Consider the following 14,969-nt stretch of genomic DNA (forward strand, 5'->3'; position numbering starts at 1 on the left):
AAGACTTCTGTATCCTGACTTAGGTGGTGGTTACATAAATATGTACATGGGATAGAACTGCATAGATTTACCATACATACATACAAGCATATTAAACTACTGAATAAGGTCTGTAGTTTAGTTAACATTATTGAACCTATGTCAATTTCCTAGTTTTGCTATTGTCCTATAGTCATGGAAGATGTCTCTATGTGAGGAAACTGGGTTCAAGGGAATCTATGTATGACTTTTGCCACTTCTTGTGATTCTAGTAATTTTAAAGTAAAAAGGTAAAAAAAAAAAAAAAAAAATACATGCCTTCTCACAAGCACAAATTCCTACCTACAGGGAAATTCTGAAGTCACACTGTCTTGAAATGAGGGCCCCTGAATACTGATTTTTCTTATGGATTTGATTTTAACCCGAAAGGCAAAGACATGTTGAATTAGAGCAACCCAAGGTAAATACATTTTTATGAAACAAAGGTTAATTCTGTTAACAAAATTTTTATTGAAAAAATCTGAAATCAATGAAAAGTATCCTTTTTCTTTCTGCCTATGAAGTATGCAAAAGTAAAATGGATTATTTAAAATCACTCAATATTAAAAATGAGCATAGGCCGGGCGCGGTGGCTCAAGCCTGTAATCCCAGCACTTTGGGAGGCCGAGGCGGGTGGATCACAAGGTCAGGAGATCGAGACTATCCTGGCTAACATGGTGAAACCCCGTCTCTACTAAAAATACAAAAAAAAAACTAGCCGGGCGCGGTAGCGGGCGCCTGTAGTCCCAGCTACTTGGGAGGCTGAGGCGGGAGAATGGCGTGAACCCGGGGGGCGGAGCTTGCAGTGAGCCGAGATCGCGCCACTGCACTCCAGCCTGGGAGACACAGTGAGACTCCGTCTCAAAAAAAAAAAAAAAAAAAGGAGCATAATAATGAACTTTACTAAATTATACATACATTGCTGTTAAGGCTAATACACTACCTAGGATTACAATTAGCAAAAATTCTGACAATCATTACATTTACATCTTTATACATGAGAGCAGAGGCTCTTTCTTCTATGCCCTGTGGATTGCATAATCCCTGATGAGAAGTTTACATCTACTACAACAAATTAGGCTGTAAACACAGGCATATAATTCCTTCCCTGCAGAGTTTGTCAGGTCGGGGAGGTCCTGAGAGACTTGCTGCTGGATATCTAATCAGGTCCAAAAGAATTATAAGCCTTGAGCAAATGCCATGTGCTCTATGACATGGTAGCTCTGGTGTGAAGTTCGGTTTTCCAACAAAACCTCTTGGCAAATTTATAAATAATAGTTTGACCTACACCTCAAAATGACTCCCAGAACATTCAGAGTCTGAGATCTATCCTCAATCCTTTTACCAGTGAAGGGAGAAGAAGATTCTTTGACTACATCTGGTCAAAATAGATACCTTCACAGCCAGTTCTTCCTCTAGGGCAGTGAAGGTGAAACACACATCAAGGGTCAGCACTGAGTTCTCTCAGTGGAAGGAAGGTGAGTTAATCAAGCTTCTATTTCTCCCTCCTGGATGTTGCTGAAAAATGGGGAAAAGAATTCTATTCAATAGCAAGAAACTTAGTGGTATGGAGCTCTGACTCTAGGGCTTGCATTTCTCTCACATTGTTCTCTCTGTTGGATTCATTCGTAGCCTGGTAATCAAGATAGCAATAGCAGTTACAAGTGAAACATCCAGAACAGAGGAATGTCAGGAAAGGAGATTTGTCTCTTAATTAAAAAATATATTGACAGGTGCTATACATATAGAAGAGTTTAAGTATCATAAAAATACCAGTTTGGTAAAATTTTACAAACTTAACAACTAATATGACTGTACCCAAATTAATTATGTTTCTCTCATGCCCTCCTACAAAGACCTGTGGAAGCACATTCAGCTTCCTTTCTTCATCCTCTGTCTAGCTAGGATGGAATAGAGGAGAATGTGCAGAAACACTTATGTGATTTGTGTGTGGTGAATCATAAGGCTTCAACTACCAAGGGTCTTCAGTTATCACCTGGTGACTTCATGGATTCTTACAGTAAGGTATCTGGAAATGCTATAGGAGACCCTTGTCTAGGAAACAGAATATGGGCATGGTCTCTGCCCTAAAGGAATCCTCCCTTACCTGGTGGACATCACAAGGAAACTGAAGTGTCTAGCAGAATAATGGAAACATAAGGAGAAACTAGGAAGTGGCCAGGCGCAGTGGTTCATGCCTATAATCCCAGCACTTTGGGAGGCTGAGGCGGGTGGATCATCTGAGGTCAGGAGTTCAAGACCAGCCTGACCAATATGATGAAACCCTGTCTCTACTAAAAACACAAAAATTAGCTGGGGTGGTGGCATGCACCTGTAATCTCAGCTACTCAGGTGGCTGGACAGGAGAATCTCTTGAACCCTGGAGGCAGAGATTGTAGTGAGCCGAGATCCCCCTCCTGCCAGGGCAACAAGAGTGAAAATATGTCTTAAAAAAAAAAAAAAGAAACTAGGAAGTGAAGAGCCAGGTGGAAGCGAGGGAGATGAGACACATCCACACAACCCAAGCTCAATAGCAAGTAGGCCTGTGCCTCAGCTACTTCACCTCTCTGTCTTCTAGTAAGGACTGGAGCAATTGTTTGTCACATTCACCCTGTGCAGACAAAAGACAGTGACTGAAATGTTGAGGAGTGGGTGTGGCAGTACATTCAGCACATTCAGATCCCGTGAAACAAAGAGGAACTCACCCAAATTCCTACAGCCTGAGTCCCCTCCTCATGAATGAGATTTTATAAAAAGAAATCTGTGTTCCCTACTAATGGAATTTTCTTTTGTCTTCCCAGAGTTTTGAAGACAAAAAATGCTGGCTAACAATAACTCCTTAGTGACTGAATTTATTCTTGCTGGATTAACAGATCGTCTGGAGTTCCAGCAACCCCTCTTTTTCCTGTTTCTAGTGATCTACATTGTCACCATGGTAGGCAACCTTGGCTTGATCACTCTTATCAGCCAAAATTGTCACCTCCACACCCCCATGTACTATTTCCTCTTCAATCTCTCCTCCATTGATATCTGTTACTCCTCTGTTTTCACTCCCAAAATGTTAATGGACTTTGTATCAAAAAACAATATTATCTCCTACGAAGGGTGCATGACTCAACTGTTTTTCTTTCTCTTTTTTGTCATCTCTGAATGCTACATGTTGACCTCAATGGCCTATGATCGCTACATGGCCATCTGTAATCCATTGCTGTATAAGGTCACCATGTCCCATCAGGTCTGTTCCATGCTAACTTTTGCTGCTTACACAATGGGATTGGCTGGAGCCACGGCCCACACCGGCTGCATGCTTAGACTCACCTTCTGCAGTGCTAATATCATCAACCATTACTTGTGTGACATACTCCCCCTCCTCCAGCTTTCCTGCACCAGCACCTATGTCAACAAGGTGGTGGTTCTCATCGTTGTGGGTATTAATATCACGGTACCCAGTTTTATCATCCTCATTTCTTATGTTTTCATTGTCATTAGCATTCTTCATATCAAATCCACTCAAGGAAGATCAAAAGCCTTTAGTACTTGTAGCTCTCACGTCATTGCTCTGTCTCTGTTTTTTGGGTCAGCAGCATTCATGTATCTTAAATATTCTCCTGGATCTACAGAGCAGGGAAAAGTTTCTTCTGTTTTCTACACTAATGTGGTGCCCATGCTCAATCCCCTGATCTACAGTTTGAGGAACAAGGATGTCAAAGTTGCACTGAGGAAAGCTCTGATTAAAATTCAGAGAAGAAAGATATTCTAATTAGAAGCAGTAATAATGTAAAGCAATTGAAGGACTTCAAATTTTTATTAGTGTTTTTCTTTTTTTTATTATACTTTATGTTCTAGGGCACATGTGCACAACGTGCAGATTTGTTACATATGTATACCTGTGCCATGTTGGTGTGCTGCACCCATTAACTCGTCATTTACGTTAGGTTTTTCATGAAGAGATTTTGTTGCTTCTACAGATGATGTTAAGTGTGATTTAATAAACTTGTCTTATCATTTCTCTTATGCAATCATCTTGTCTCTTTTTTTTTGTTTTTGCATCTCTGGCACTTCTCACAATTTTACTAAATAGGTCACGGCATATTTGTAAAAGGAACATAATGCACTGATATTTTTCATTATCATTTTATACACTTCCTCTCTCCTGGGCTACTCTTAACTAGACAAATATGGTAAATTTCATGAATTATAAAAATGTCAAAGTCATGGCTTTCTCACCTAAACACAGAAGTGCCAAATATGATAGAAGCATTTTTATTTTTATCAACTTTGTTACAGATACAGGCAGCTGGATTTAATGAAATGTCTCTGTTACAAATGTAGGTAGCATAAAGCAGAATCAGATCCCAGTGATCTTGTCCTTTTGTTCTATGTTCTCACCATTTTTCCTTTTATTATTCTGACTTTTCTTGTTCCCTTTGAGAATGGCAAAATTTGTACCACATGCCGTTTGCTTCTGAGAACCTCTATCAGTCCAGTCCATTTGATATAGCAAAGAATATGTGTATCTCCACCTTTTATTGCCAAAGTCAGTGTTAACAGAGGATGATTAGAGAAATAATACATTTGCACCTCAGGATTCCAATAACGGGGAATATAGATTACATTACAAAACTTTCATTTATTACTATCTAAAACAGCACTGACAATTTTGAAAAAAGCATGTAGTTCCTACTGCAAATGTTATTTTTTTACTCCTTATAGGTAAATACTACACATCAAGTTAGCAGAAATATTTTATACAACCTTTTCCTTATCCAATGTGGTTTATCATAAGAAATGTATATTAATGTTAATAAACTATATTTCTACAAATATTTTGTGGGCCTATTTAAATTTTATCTCACCACTAAGACATGAAACACATTTTATATAAAGGTTGTCACCCAGATAGGAGTGCAGTGGCTCAATCATAGCTCACTGCAGCCTCCAACTCCTGGGCTGAAGTAATTCTTCCACTTCAGCCTACAGTTTAAACGTTTTTTTGTACGTATGGTTTTGGCCCATTTTTAGGTTAACTTTTGTGTATAGCATGAAGTAGAAGACTTCTTCAGCCTCCTGTGTAGCTGGAACTACATGCACACACCATCATGCCTCTCTAATTTTTAAATATTTGGAGAAAAAAATTTAACTCCTGACCTCAAACAATCTTCCTGCTTCGTCCTCCCAAAGTGCTGGAATTACAGGTGTGAGCCACCGTGCCTGGCTGAATTGGAGTACCTTGCTTGTGAACACCAACAATAAATGTATTATTTTAATTAATAATTAATAACATATAAAAATAATGACAATTATAAATCTGAACAACATTGGGGTTTAATTTATGTTTTTAGAGGTGAACTGTGATAGCCTCAGAGAAGAACTGCTCAGCTCCCTATCAAGAGACCTATTGGTGGCGTGCATGGCTGACTGAAAGTCTATAGCTGCACTTCTTTGGATCCACCATGGTGTTTAGGCAGAGTCCATTCTTACTCTGAGATGCCCTCAGTCAATGACTCTGCAGGGCGAGTGGGCCTTAAAGAGAGCTGGCAATTTCCATCTCACATGGGTCTTTTCTGATAGGAAATCTTTGTTTAGAGACTTCCTATCCTCCCAACCAAGACTTTTTAGAACTACTCTGTGGTCTGAGATTTTCCTATGCGAACTTTCCATTTCTTTCTCCTTCATAGGTGACTTTCATCCTGATCTGAGGCCTTCATTGCTGACTCTTGCTTCCTCCAATTTTATCCTTAATAGGCATGTATAACAAAATATGTGTTGGAGGTCTTATCATTTCTTGACATCTCCTACTTAGGGGACCCTAAATGACAAAGAAGACTTACATTAGCTGATTTTAAAAGTTAGTATAAGGCTGTGACAATCAACGCAGGTTAGTTTTGTTATAAAGTCAGGTGAACAAGTCCATGGGACAGAATAGAGACTCACGCCTGTAATCCCAGCAATTTGGGAAGCCCAGATGGGTGGATAACCTCAGGTCAGGAGTTCAAGACCAGCCTGGCCAACATGGTGAAACCCCATCTCTAATAAAAACACAAAAATTAGGTGGGTGTGGTGGCACACACCTGTAATCCCAGCTACTGGGGAGGCTGAGGCAGGAGGATCACTTGAACCTGGGAGGTGGAGGTGGCAGGGAAGTGACATCATACCACTGCACTCCAGCCTGGGTGACAGAGTGAGACTCTGTCTAAAATAAATAAATAAATAAATAAATACATAAATAAATAAATAAATAAATAAATAAATATGAAATTGTATCTCCATGACGGCATGTACTGAGAAGAGATTTACAAAAAAAAAAAAAAAAAGATAAGAATATATAAAGAAAAAAGGAAAAATATATGGGATTATAGGAAAAAAAGAAAAACAATTATAGTACTTGATGAATTTTTTGTGAATAGTGTTTAAAAATAGGCTTAATAACATAACACAGGTATATTGTTAAAACCGAATTTATAATTATAATCCTATTGGTAGGAGTTTGTACGGGGGGCAGGAAGAGGAGGTGTGTGTGTGTTTTCAGTGGTGTTGACAGACCTGAAAGGTCCAAATTCTCACCTTTAAGGAGTCTGTTAGAAAACCTTTAGAGTAATCCAAGTTTGAGATGAAGAGGGACTACGAAAGCTGTAGAATTGAGAGAAAGTCCAGATCATTCAAAGAGGTATATTCTCTGGGACTTGGAGACTGGAAGAGATAGTAAGGGAGAAGGAGGTGCTTAAGTTTAGTTTGTGGATTATATGCCCAGATGGTGGTAAAAATAATTTATAAAATGATGACGTGAGAAGGAGCAGCCTTGGGAAGCCTAAGAAAACACTGAATTCAATTTGGGGCACTTTGAACTTGAGACACATAAATAGACATAAAGTAGAACTTTCTAAAAAACTGTTATGGCAGAAGTGCAGGCTATAGAGACAGAGCAGCGGTTCTCAAATATGGGCAATGCTGCTCCCCAGGGGATGTCTGACAATGGAGAAAATTTTGATTTAATGATTGGTGTGTCTGTGTGGTGGGGGGAATATCAGCGGCATCTAACGGGTAAGGTCAGGGATGCTGTGCTTTGAGCCCTGTGCTACACAGGACAGCCCCACAACCTAAACTTGTCCAAAATGTAAAAAGCACCAAGATCAATAAATCCTGATTTATATACATATGGACGAGTAACAGGGGCAGGGGTGCCAACACCAACCAGGTTCTTGTTATGTGTCAGGCACATTTCTAACACTTTATGTGTAACTCATGTAATTCCCACAAAACGTTATGAGATAGCTTTTTAAAATTAGCCTTAGTTTATAGATATGCATAGGTTATATAGAGACAAATACACATATACAAGGGGCAGAGAAGTTCTATCACTTGTCTGAGGTCTCAGAGAAAGTTAAGAAGCCTGGATTTAAACTCAGCCTGACTTGAGGCCCTGCTCCCATTCCCTCAACCATTTGGCTACATCTCTATTGTGTTGGTTTCCGCAAGCATGTATCGTGTTAAAGCTATGATCTAATATTTTACTAACACAATCCTGGGGTCTTGTAGGAAGGTAGCAGAAATGGCAAGTGACTGTGCCCTGGACATTTCTCCTGTAGAATTGTGCATAGACTCCAGGGCATGATTACGAAGGGAGGCGCTCACCCTTCTGCAGTGGGAATTAGGACTTCTTGATGTCAAATTATAAACTGAGTGGAACACTGAGTCCCAAAGGAGCCGATGCTGGATCTGTGACACAGGTTGTAAACACAGTCTTGGTAATATCTACCTTCAAGGGGCTCATTAAACTTGGGAGGAAATCATAAAGTGGAGAATAATTTTTTGTGCTTCTAATCAACTTTCCCAGAACTATGGGACGTGAAATAGATTTTTATTCAAGTCATCTGACTTTAGGAGGCTCCTATAAGGTGGTTGTTTTCCTGCATACAAGAGAGGAGAACCTTCTGGGAAAATTCTCAAACAGATTTTATGGCATATTCCCTAGAATACCTCTTCTAGCATGTCGAAGATGGAGGTCTATGCTGTTGACAATTACTGCCTTCATCATCAGCAACTTTGACCCTCTCAGGACAGTGGGTAGGAAGGACTCTGATGGTCCTTCAGCAGTTAGTCCTCCAAGCATAGAAAAGTAAGCATTGAATCACTTTTGTCTTGATAATTTCCTTTCAAGCTCAAAACTATATAAATCAAAAGTTCTGGGGCAATACCATCAATTTATTGCTTTTTCCAGCTTTAGTCCTTAGAGAAACTTGAGGAGAAGGAAGGGAATACTGTGCAGATGCATTGGGAGGTCTACCAGCATTCTCACCAGACAGACACACAACATGATGGGGGAGAAAGGCAGGAAAAGGGAATTCTCAGGAATCACCATAGAAAGTATTAAGCCTTGGATGCCTTGCTATGTGTCTTCAGACACCCTTGGGTTTGTAAACCAGTAGATTCAGCTCTCCCTCTGGAGATAAAGAGTGAGGGTCCATTATTAATGTTTTCTACACCTGTTCCTACAGATCACACCCAGCGAGTGAATGGCTGTGGAAAATGACTCTTCAGTGACAGAATTTATTCTTACAGGATTAACAGACCAACCCGAGCTCCAATTGCCCCTGTTTTTCCTCTTCTTGGTGAACTATATGACCACCATGGTGGGCAACTTGAGTTTAATTAATCTAATTTGCCTGAATTCACACCTTCACACTCCCATGTATTTTTTCCTTTTCAATCTGTCCTTCATTGATCTCTGTTATTCATTTGTCTTTACCCCCAAAATGCTGATGAGCTTTATTTCAGAGAGGAACATCATCTCCTTTCCAGGATGCATAACTCAGCTCTTTTTCTTCTGCTTTTTTGTCCACTCTGAGTGCTATGTGCTGACAGCCATGGCCTATGATCGCTATGTGGCCATCTGCAAACCCCTTCTGTACACAGTCACCATGTCCCCTCAGATCTGTTCTCTGCTGATGTTTGGTTCATATGTGATGGGGTTTGCTGGCGCCATGGTCCATAGAGGATGTATGATGAAGCTCATCTTTTGTGACTCCAACGTCATCAACCATTACATGTGTGACATCTTCCCACTGCTCCAGCTCTCCTGCAGCAGCACCTATGCTAATGAGCTGGTGACGTCTGTTATTGTGGGCACAGTTGTGATAGTATCAAGCCTCATTATCTTAATCTCTTATGCTTTGATTCTTTTCAATATCCTTCACATGTCCTCAGCTGAGGGTTGGTTCAAAGCCATCAGTACCTGTGGCTCCCACATAATAACTGTTGGCCTATTCTATGGATTTGGGCTGCTCGCTCATGTTAATTTATCATCTGATGGGTCTATGGGTCAGGGGAAGTTTCTCTCAGTGTTTTACACAAATGTAGTACCCATGCTGAACCCCTTCATTTATAGTCTCAGGAACAAGGATGTCAAACTTGCTCTAAAGAAAACCCTAAAGAAAATTACAAACTGAGTAGAGGCAATGGTGCTGCCTTAGCCCCTTTTCCAATTGCTGAGTCTTCCTCTCCTCTCTATCTGCTTCCTCCTATTCTTCTTTTCCTTCTCTCCATCTTTCTTTCTAAAGTCTTGTTAGCAAGATTTCTGCCTTTCTTCTCCCACTATGCAATGTAACTCTGTGGGTCTATCCTTGGACAGAAGAATCCTCCTCCATCCCAAGGTGGCCCAAGCCTGAACTTTATTCCCCATACTGAGGCAGGAGAATAGCCCAGGAAGTTGGGGGTGAAGTCGGGGGTGAAGGGGACCTGTTGGACGTAGGCTAGCTTAAGCAATAGCGAAAGCAAAACCTGCAAGATAGCAGCAATAGAACATACGAAATAAGGGCGTAAGCAGCAAGTTGATGAGGGAGTAAGCAGTGAGTTGGAACATGTAATATAAGGCAAGTGAGTTGGAATGACTTGTAGCAATTTGGTCGTGAGAAATAAAAGTAAAGATGAGCAATTTGGTCAGAAGGGATAAAGTAAGGTTAAGCAAGGATGAGCAATTAACTTATGAGAAATAAAGTGAGGTTAAGGCACAATGAGGGAAAGGCAAGGATGAGCAATTCATTTACAGGAGAGAAGGTGAGGTTAAGCAAGTGATGATAAAAACATGTAAAAGGCCATGAAATGTAATAAACCAGGGCTGATACCACTCATGGGTCAGCCTGATCCATTGCGGATCATACTGTGCTTAATAAACCTTTTTGCTGCTTTGCTATATGCATGTGTGTCACGTCCAATTCTTTGTTCATGGCACCAAGAACCTGGGATTTCACAACATTAGCCAGTAACAATACCAGATGGAGATGCTGAGCTGATATACTTTCCTATCTACCTACTATTTTTTCTTAAGTGTCACCCTCATCGATGGTACGCCAGGGAGGTGGATGCTGTCTGACAAATTCACTTTTTTCTTGCCTTCTCTGAAGCAATTACATAGAATTCTTTCTTGTTTCATTAGTTTTATTATTTATAACTACATTAAAAGACAGAAGGGATGACAACAATTGTGGACAAGGTAAAGTTGTAAAAATCTCCAGAATTTTTCAGGGTTCTTTTAAGAGTGGTTCTTATTCTGGATTTCTGGCCTCACAACTGTAATGGAACTGCACACCTTCTTGCACCAAGGTTCTATTCTTACAGATGTTTACAGATGGATTAGGCTCACAACTCTATCCACCTTTCTCAAATCCTACCAATAGAATGACAATACATTGGTCAACTTACATTTTGTTGTAATAGAATTGACATTGTTACCACCTTATTCATGTCCACAATCTCTGTGGATTGTGATTGTGATTAAAAGTTTTACAATGATATTCTTGGCAAAAGAATAAAGTGCCATGTATAATGAGTGTCAAGATTTTCTGTCTACCTAGCTGTGTAACAGGGGTTCTTATTGAAAAAGAGATCTAATACTTCTTTTAAAAAGCAAACAAAATTATATGGCACAAATTTGCCTGATTGAGATTTATTCTTGTAATATGTAAATTTGACTTCTTTTTCCTCTGACAATAAAAAAGGAAATCTGAGGCCCATGCTGTGTGCTGCATTTTTAACAAATCCCTTTACATTTAGATCTTCTTATCTTGTTCTCCAGATGAAGAAATGATACGTGACTTGCTCAAGGTCACACAGCTTATGATGCAGGGCCTGATTTTTGAAACTATTGTTCATCCCACAAATAAATTGAAAAAAAGAAGTCTGGGAAGAAAGAGGACTTCTGGGGAGTTATTTCAGAATGAACTGGAAGGTGGGGGTTGTATGGGAATGATGGTGCCTTCAGCCAAAATGCCTACAGCACAGAGATGCTCTTCAAGGCTTTGATCCCCAACTAGAAAAATACACTTGCCTCTGCAAAGGTTTGATTTTAAGGTAGGGTAAACAGGGTGAGCTCCAAAGACATGTTTCATCCAGATCTTTTAATAATAGTGATAATTTCCTGAATGGTGAGGCTGAGGAGTTTGGGTCAAGCCTTCCTGAAAAGGCATGTCACTATTTCCATAGTAGTGTACGTACTGTACAGGCCTATTAGATAATATGCCTTCATTTAGAAACAAAAATAGTTACTCATAACAAAAAGAATAGAAAATAGGCTCCACACAGAAGTTAAACTGTCTATTGCCTATTACTGATAGTGGCAGGAGGCAGAAATGCCTAGGCAGATAGGGGCAGGTCCCTGGTTGAAACCCTACCTTCAAGCCAAAGACAGTTTAAAGCTTGAAAGCCAAGCTACAAGTGAAATCCATGGACTGGATTGAGAACCTGTCTTTCTTTCTAGTGCACTTTCCTCTGATTGATCCCCACACTTCATGTATTTTACATTTACCTACCCTTTCCCATTTGATTTTCTACACTGTTTTCTGCCCACCTTTGAATGGTGTCTTTGCTTTAATCTTTTTTGCATACTTACAAACCAATCAGCACGCACTCCCCATTCTGAGTCCATAAGAAGCCCTGGATCCAGCTACACTGGGAGAGAAACCACCAGAATGCAGTGGTGGGGGGCCACCTCCCCACATCCTCCCTTGGCTGAGAGCTGTTCTGTCACTCAATAAAATTCTTCTCTGCCCATCCTCATCCTTTGAATTATCAGTGTAACCTCATTCTTCTTGGACATGGGACAAGAGCTCAGGAACTGCTGGATGTGGGTACGATCTATAAGATAGGCAGGCCAAGTGGGTGGGGTGCCTCTAGTGGCAGGACACGAGCTAAGTAAGGCCCTGGCTTGGGGTAGGGGGTGTCACAAGCCATGGAGGTCCCCAGTTGGCAAAGTGGTTGAGAAAAATCCTGCATCATTACTACCTTGAATGAACTCAGGGCAAGATGCCCCTCAAAGGATATATCAGAGGTAGGGGACATGATTAATTATCATTGTAATTTTTATATTTATACAAAGATACCATAATTTTTGAAAAGTTCTAAAACATTTTGTGAGAATAGCCTTAGAAGATGATATTGCTGGCTAAGTACTTTACTTCTATGTGATTAAAATTATTGGTGTTAGAGTGAAGAGTCAAGTTTTTACATTCATTAGTATATTTATCTCACTTACTTAATTTTGTTTAAAACTTTTACTCCTGAAGCAGAATCTGAATATCTATATTTGCTTCTATCTTTCTTTTGCCTACATTCATTATAGTGCCTGGTTAAAGAGAAACCTTATAACTGTTTGGTTTGGATTTTGCTTTAAAGCACATATTTTAGAAGTTCATGTTCTAATAATGACATAGAAAGAGGTGTATAAAATTCATGTCTATAACCACCCAGTACTTAAAAAAAAGTAAAATGTGATTTGCAGGCATAGAATTACTTTGTGATCTAAGTATTGTATTATAGTCACCAGCACTCTCTCATGGAAAATGAATCAGCAAATAGCTTGACTTAGTTCTGTGAAGTCAACCGGCTTATTTTATAGGTTGAATTTCTTGTGTTGACATGGCAAATGTAATTGATTTCACTTTTTAATTAAAACCACTTCTAATAATATTTATAACTAAAGTTTAAATTAAAGTTTATTATCTTTTAAAATTAATATAATGAGGCCGGGCGCAGTGGCTCACACCTGTAATCCCAGTACTTTGGGAGGCCAAAGTGGGCGGATCACTGGAGGTCAGGAGTTCAAGACCAGCCTGATTGACATGGAGAAACTCCATCTCTGCTAAAAATACAAAATTAGCTGGGAGTGGTGGTGCATGCCTGTAATCCCAGCTACTCGGGAGGCTGAGGCAGGAGAATCACTTGAACCTGGGAGGCGGAGGTTGTGGTGAGTCAACATGGCTCTGTTGCACTCCAGCCTGGGCAACAAGAGCCAAACTCCATCTCAAACAAAAAATTAATGTAATGAGAAAATTAGATATAAAATAACTTTCGAATGTATAAGCTTATTTTAAAATTATTGAATGCTTATAAGTTTTATATGTGTACTTTGGTAAAGATATAGATATTGTCAAATACTTATTTCTTATTTGTTGTATCATAGTTTCTCCATACACACAATTAAAACTGGAAAACCATACTAATATATGTTAAAGACATATAAAACCTTTCTTTTTTTTACATAAAAGCTTAATTATATTAATTATATATATTTTAAACACAGATTTTGTTGCACAAACTTAAAAGGGCAACATCCCAAGGTTTAACTTTCAGGAAAAACATTAAATTAGAAATTATATTTAGAGATTCATGAAATGGTACCTATTTACCAACCAAGTTCATTTCATCACCCAAAGGAATTGAAATGTTATCAGGTCCTGGATTTGACATAGCACCAAGGCTGACTTATTAATGAAAAGGTTTTGAGGTACTGCTTTCCAAAAGTCTCATTCTTTCTCCTTTATGAAAATAGATTGGGACAGAGCTTTCTAACTACTGCATAACAGATAGAATGGCAAAAGGGGTTTGAGGTTAAGGTACTGAGCCTAGGATAATCAGGTTGGGAGTTTCAGTCTGGTTGCTCTGGCAGATTTAGCTTGGCAAGGACTCCTGGGTGGTCAAGAGTAAAGAAGTCTGATGTGACGGCACACCACGGCTTTGGTAGGAGCAAGAGCAGTGAGACAAGATAGCACTCATTGCTCCACTTTAAAATCCCAACCAAAGATATGCTTCACCCCTGGATACCAGCTACAACTGTCACATGCAGAGGGTGACAGAGCTTATTGTGAACAAGAGGCCCAGGGGTTTGCTGAAGAGGTTGTCAGGTGCTCAAGAAGTACAGTGCCCAGCCTTAAGTGCTGCTGTCTGTGATCTGGTCTCTCTGTTCCCAGATCAGATACTTCTGCCCATTTCCAGCTGATGTATTCTGTTAGTATCATCCGTTAGCATGACTGGTCTAAAAATGCACAAGTTTTCTAAAAATTAGGGTATCTTTGTTATTTGGAAATATTAAGCAAAAAAGTGAAGCTGGTTCCAAACTGATTCAAAATAAAATTTGTCAATGAAAGAAAAGACTATTTGCTTTGTTTGAATGGGATTTCAATTTTAAATATTTGGCTATTTTTTTCAAAACAATTTTAAATTCTGTTACTTTTACATTCAAATTTGTTGTTGGTGGTGATTGTAAATATTTGTTAGTTATAATTACTAAGAATTCTCATACAGTAATTACAAGCTTTATTCACAAACCTGATAGAAAAAATTACTTTCCAGAAGCAAGCACACATTTTTATTGACTATTATGAAGATATTTTATTTGAAAATGTTATCTAATAAAAGTAAAATAATTATAATTCTGATTTTAAGTGTATTTTGGGTTTTAAATAATTTACATTAATATGGTACATACTGAAAGGACTCTGTTTCCTTATTTTATCAACAAATTTATCATATGCATTGAAATGAATTTCCCAAAATATTCATTTATAATTTAATGAATAATGAAAGCAGTCAATATAATCACTACCGAGTTGATAAAGTATTGCCAGACATTTTTATTAAGTATTTTTCACTACATTTTTCCCCAAGTGTTTGTTTAGGTC

At 39.0% G+C, this 14,969-nt stretch overlaps 2 protein-coding genes across 2 annotated transcripts; both read left to right on the forward strand.

The window, feature by feature from the left end:
- The first annotated feature begins 2,484 nt into the window (after positions 1-2,484).
- LOC101002775 (olfactory receptor 8B3) lies at positions 2,485-6,030 on the forward strand. The gene has a single exon (XM_021926684.2). It carries the CDS (start codon positions 2,837-2,839, stop codon positions 3,776-3,778), a length of 942 nt encoding a protein of 313 aa, XP_021782376.2. The 5' UTR covers positions 2,485-2,836; the 3' UTR covers positions 3,779-6,030.
- Positions 6,031-6,432: 402 nt separating this feature from the next.
- On the forward strand, positions 6,433-13,010 carry LOC101002424 (olfactory receptor 143-like). The gene has a single exon (XM_021926683.2). The coding sequence runs from the start codon at positions 8,532-8,534 to the stop codon at positions 9,462-9,464; it is 933 nt and encodes a 310-aa protein (XP_021782375.2). The 5' UTR covers positions 6,433-8,531; the 3' UTR covers positions 9,465-13,010.
- Positions 13,011-14,969: the final 1,959 nt, after the last annotated feature.

This window comes from Papio anubis, chromosome 12, assembly GCF_008728515.1.
Source record: "Papio anubis isolate 15944 chromosome 12, Panubis1.0, whole genome shotgun sequence".
Lineage (NCBI taxonomy): Eukaryota > Metazoa > Chordata > Mammalia > Primates > Cercopithecidae > Papio > Papio anubis.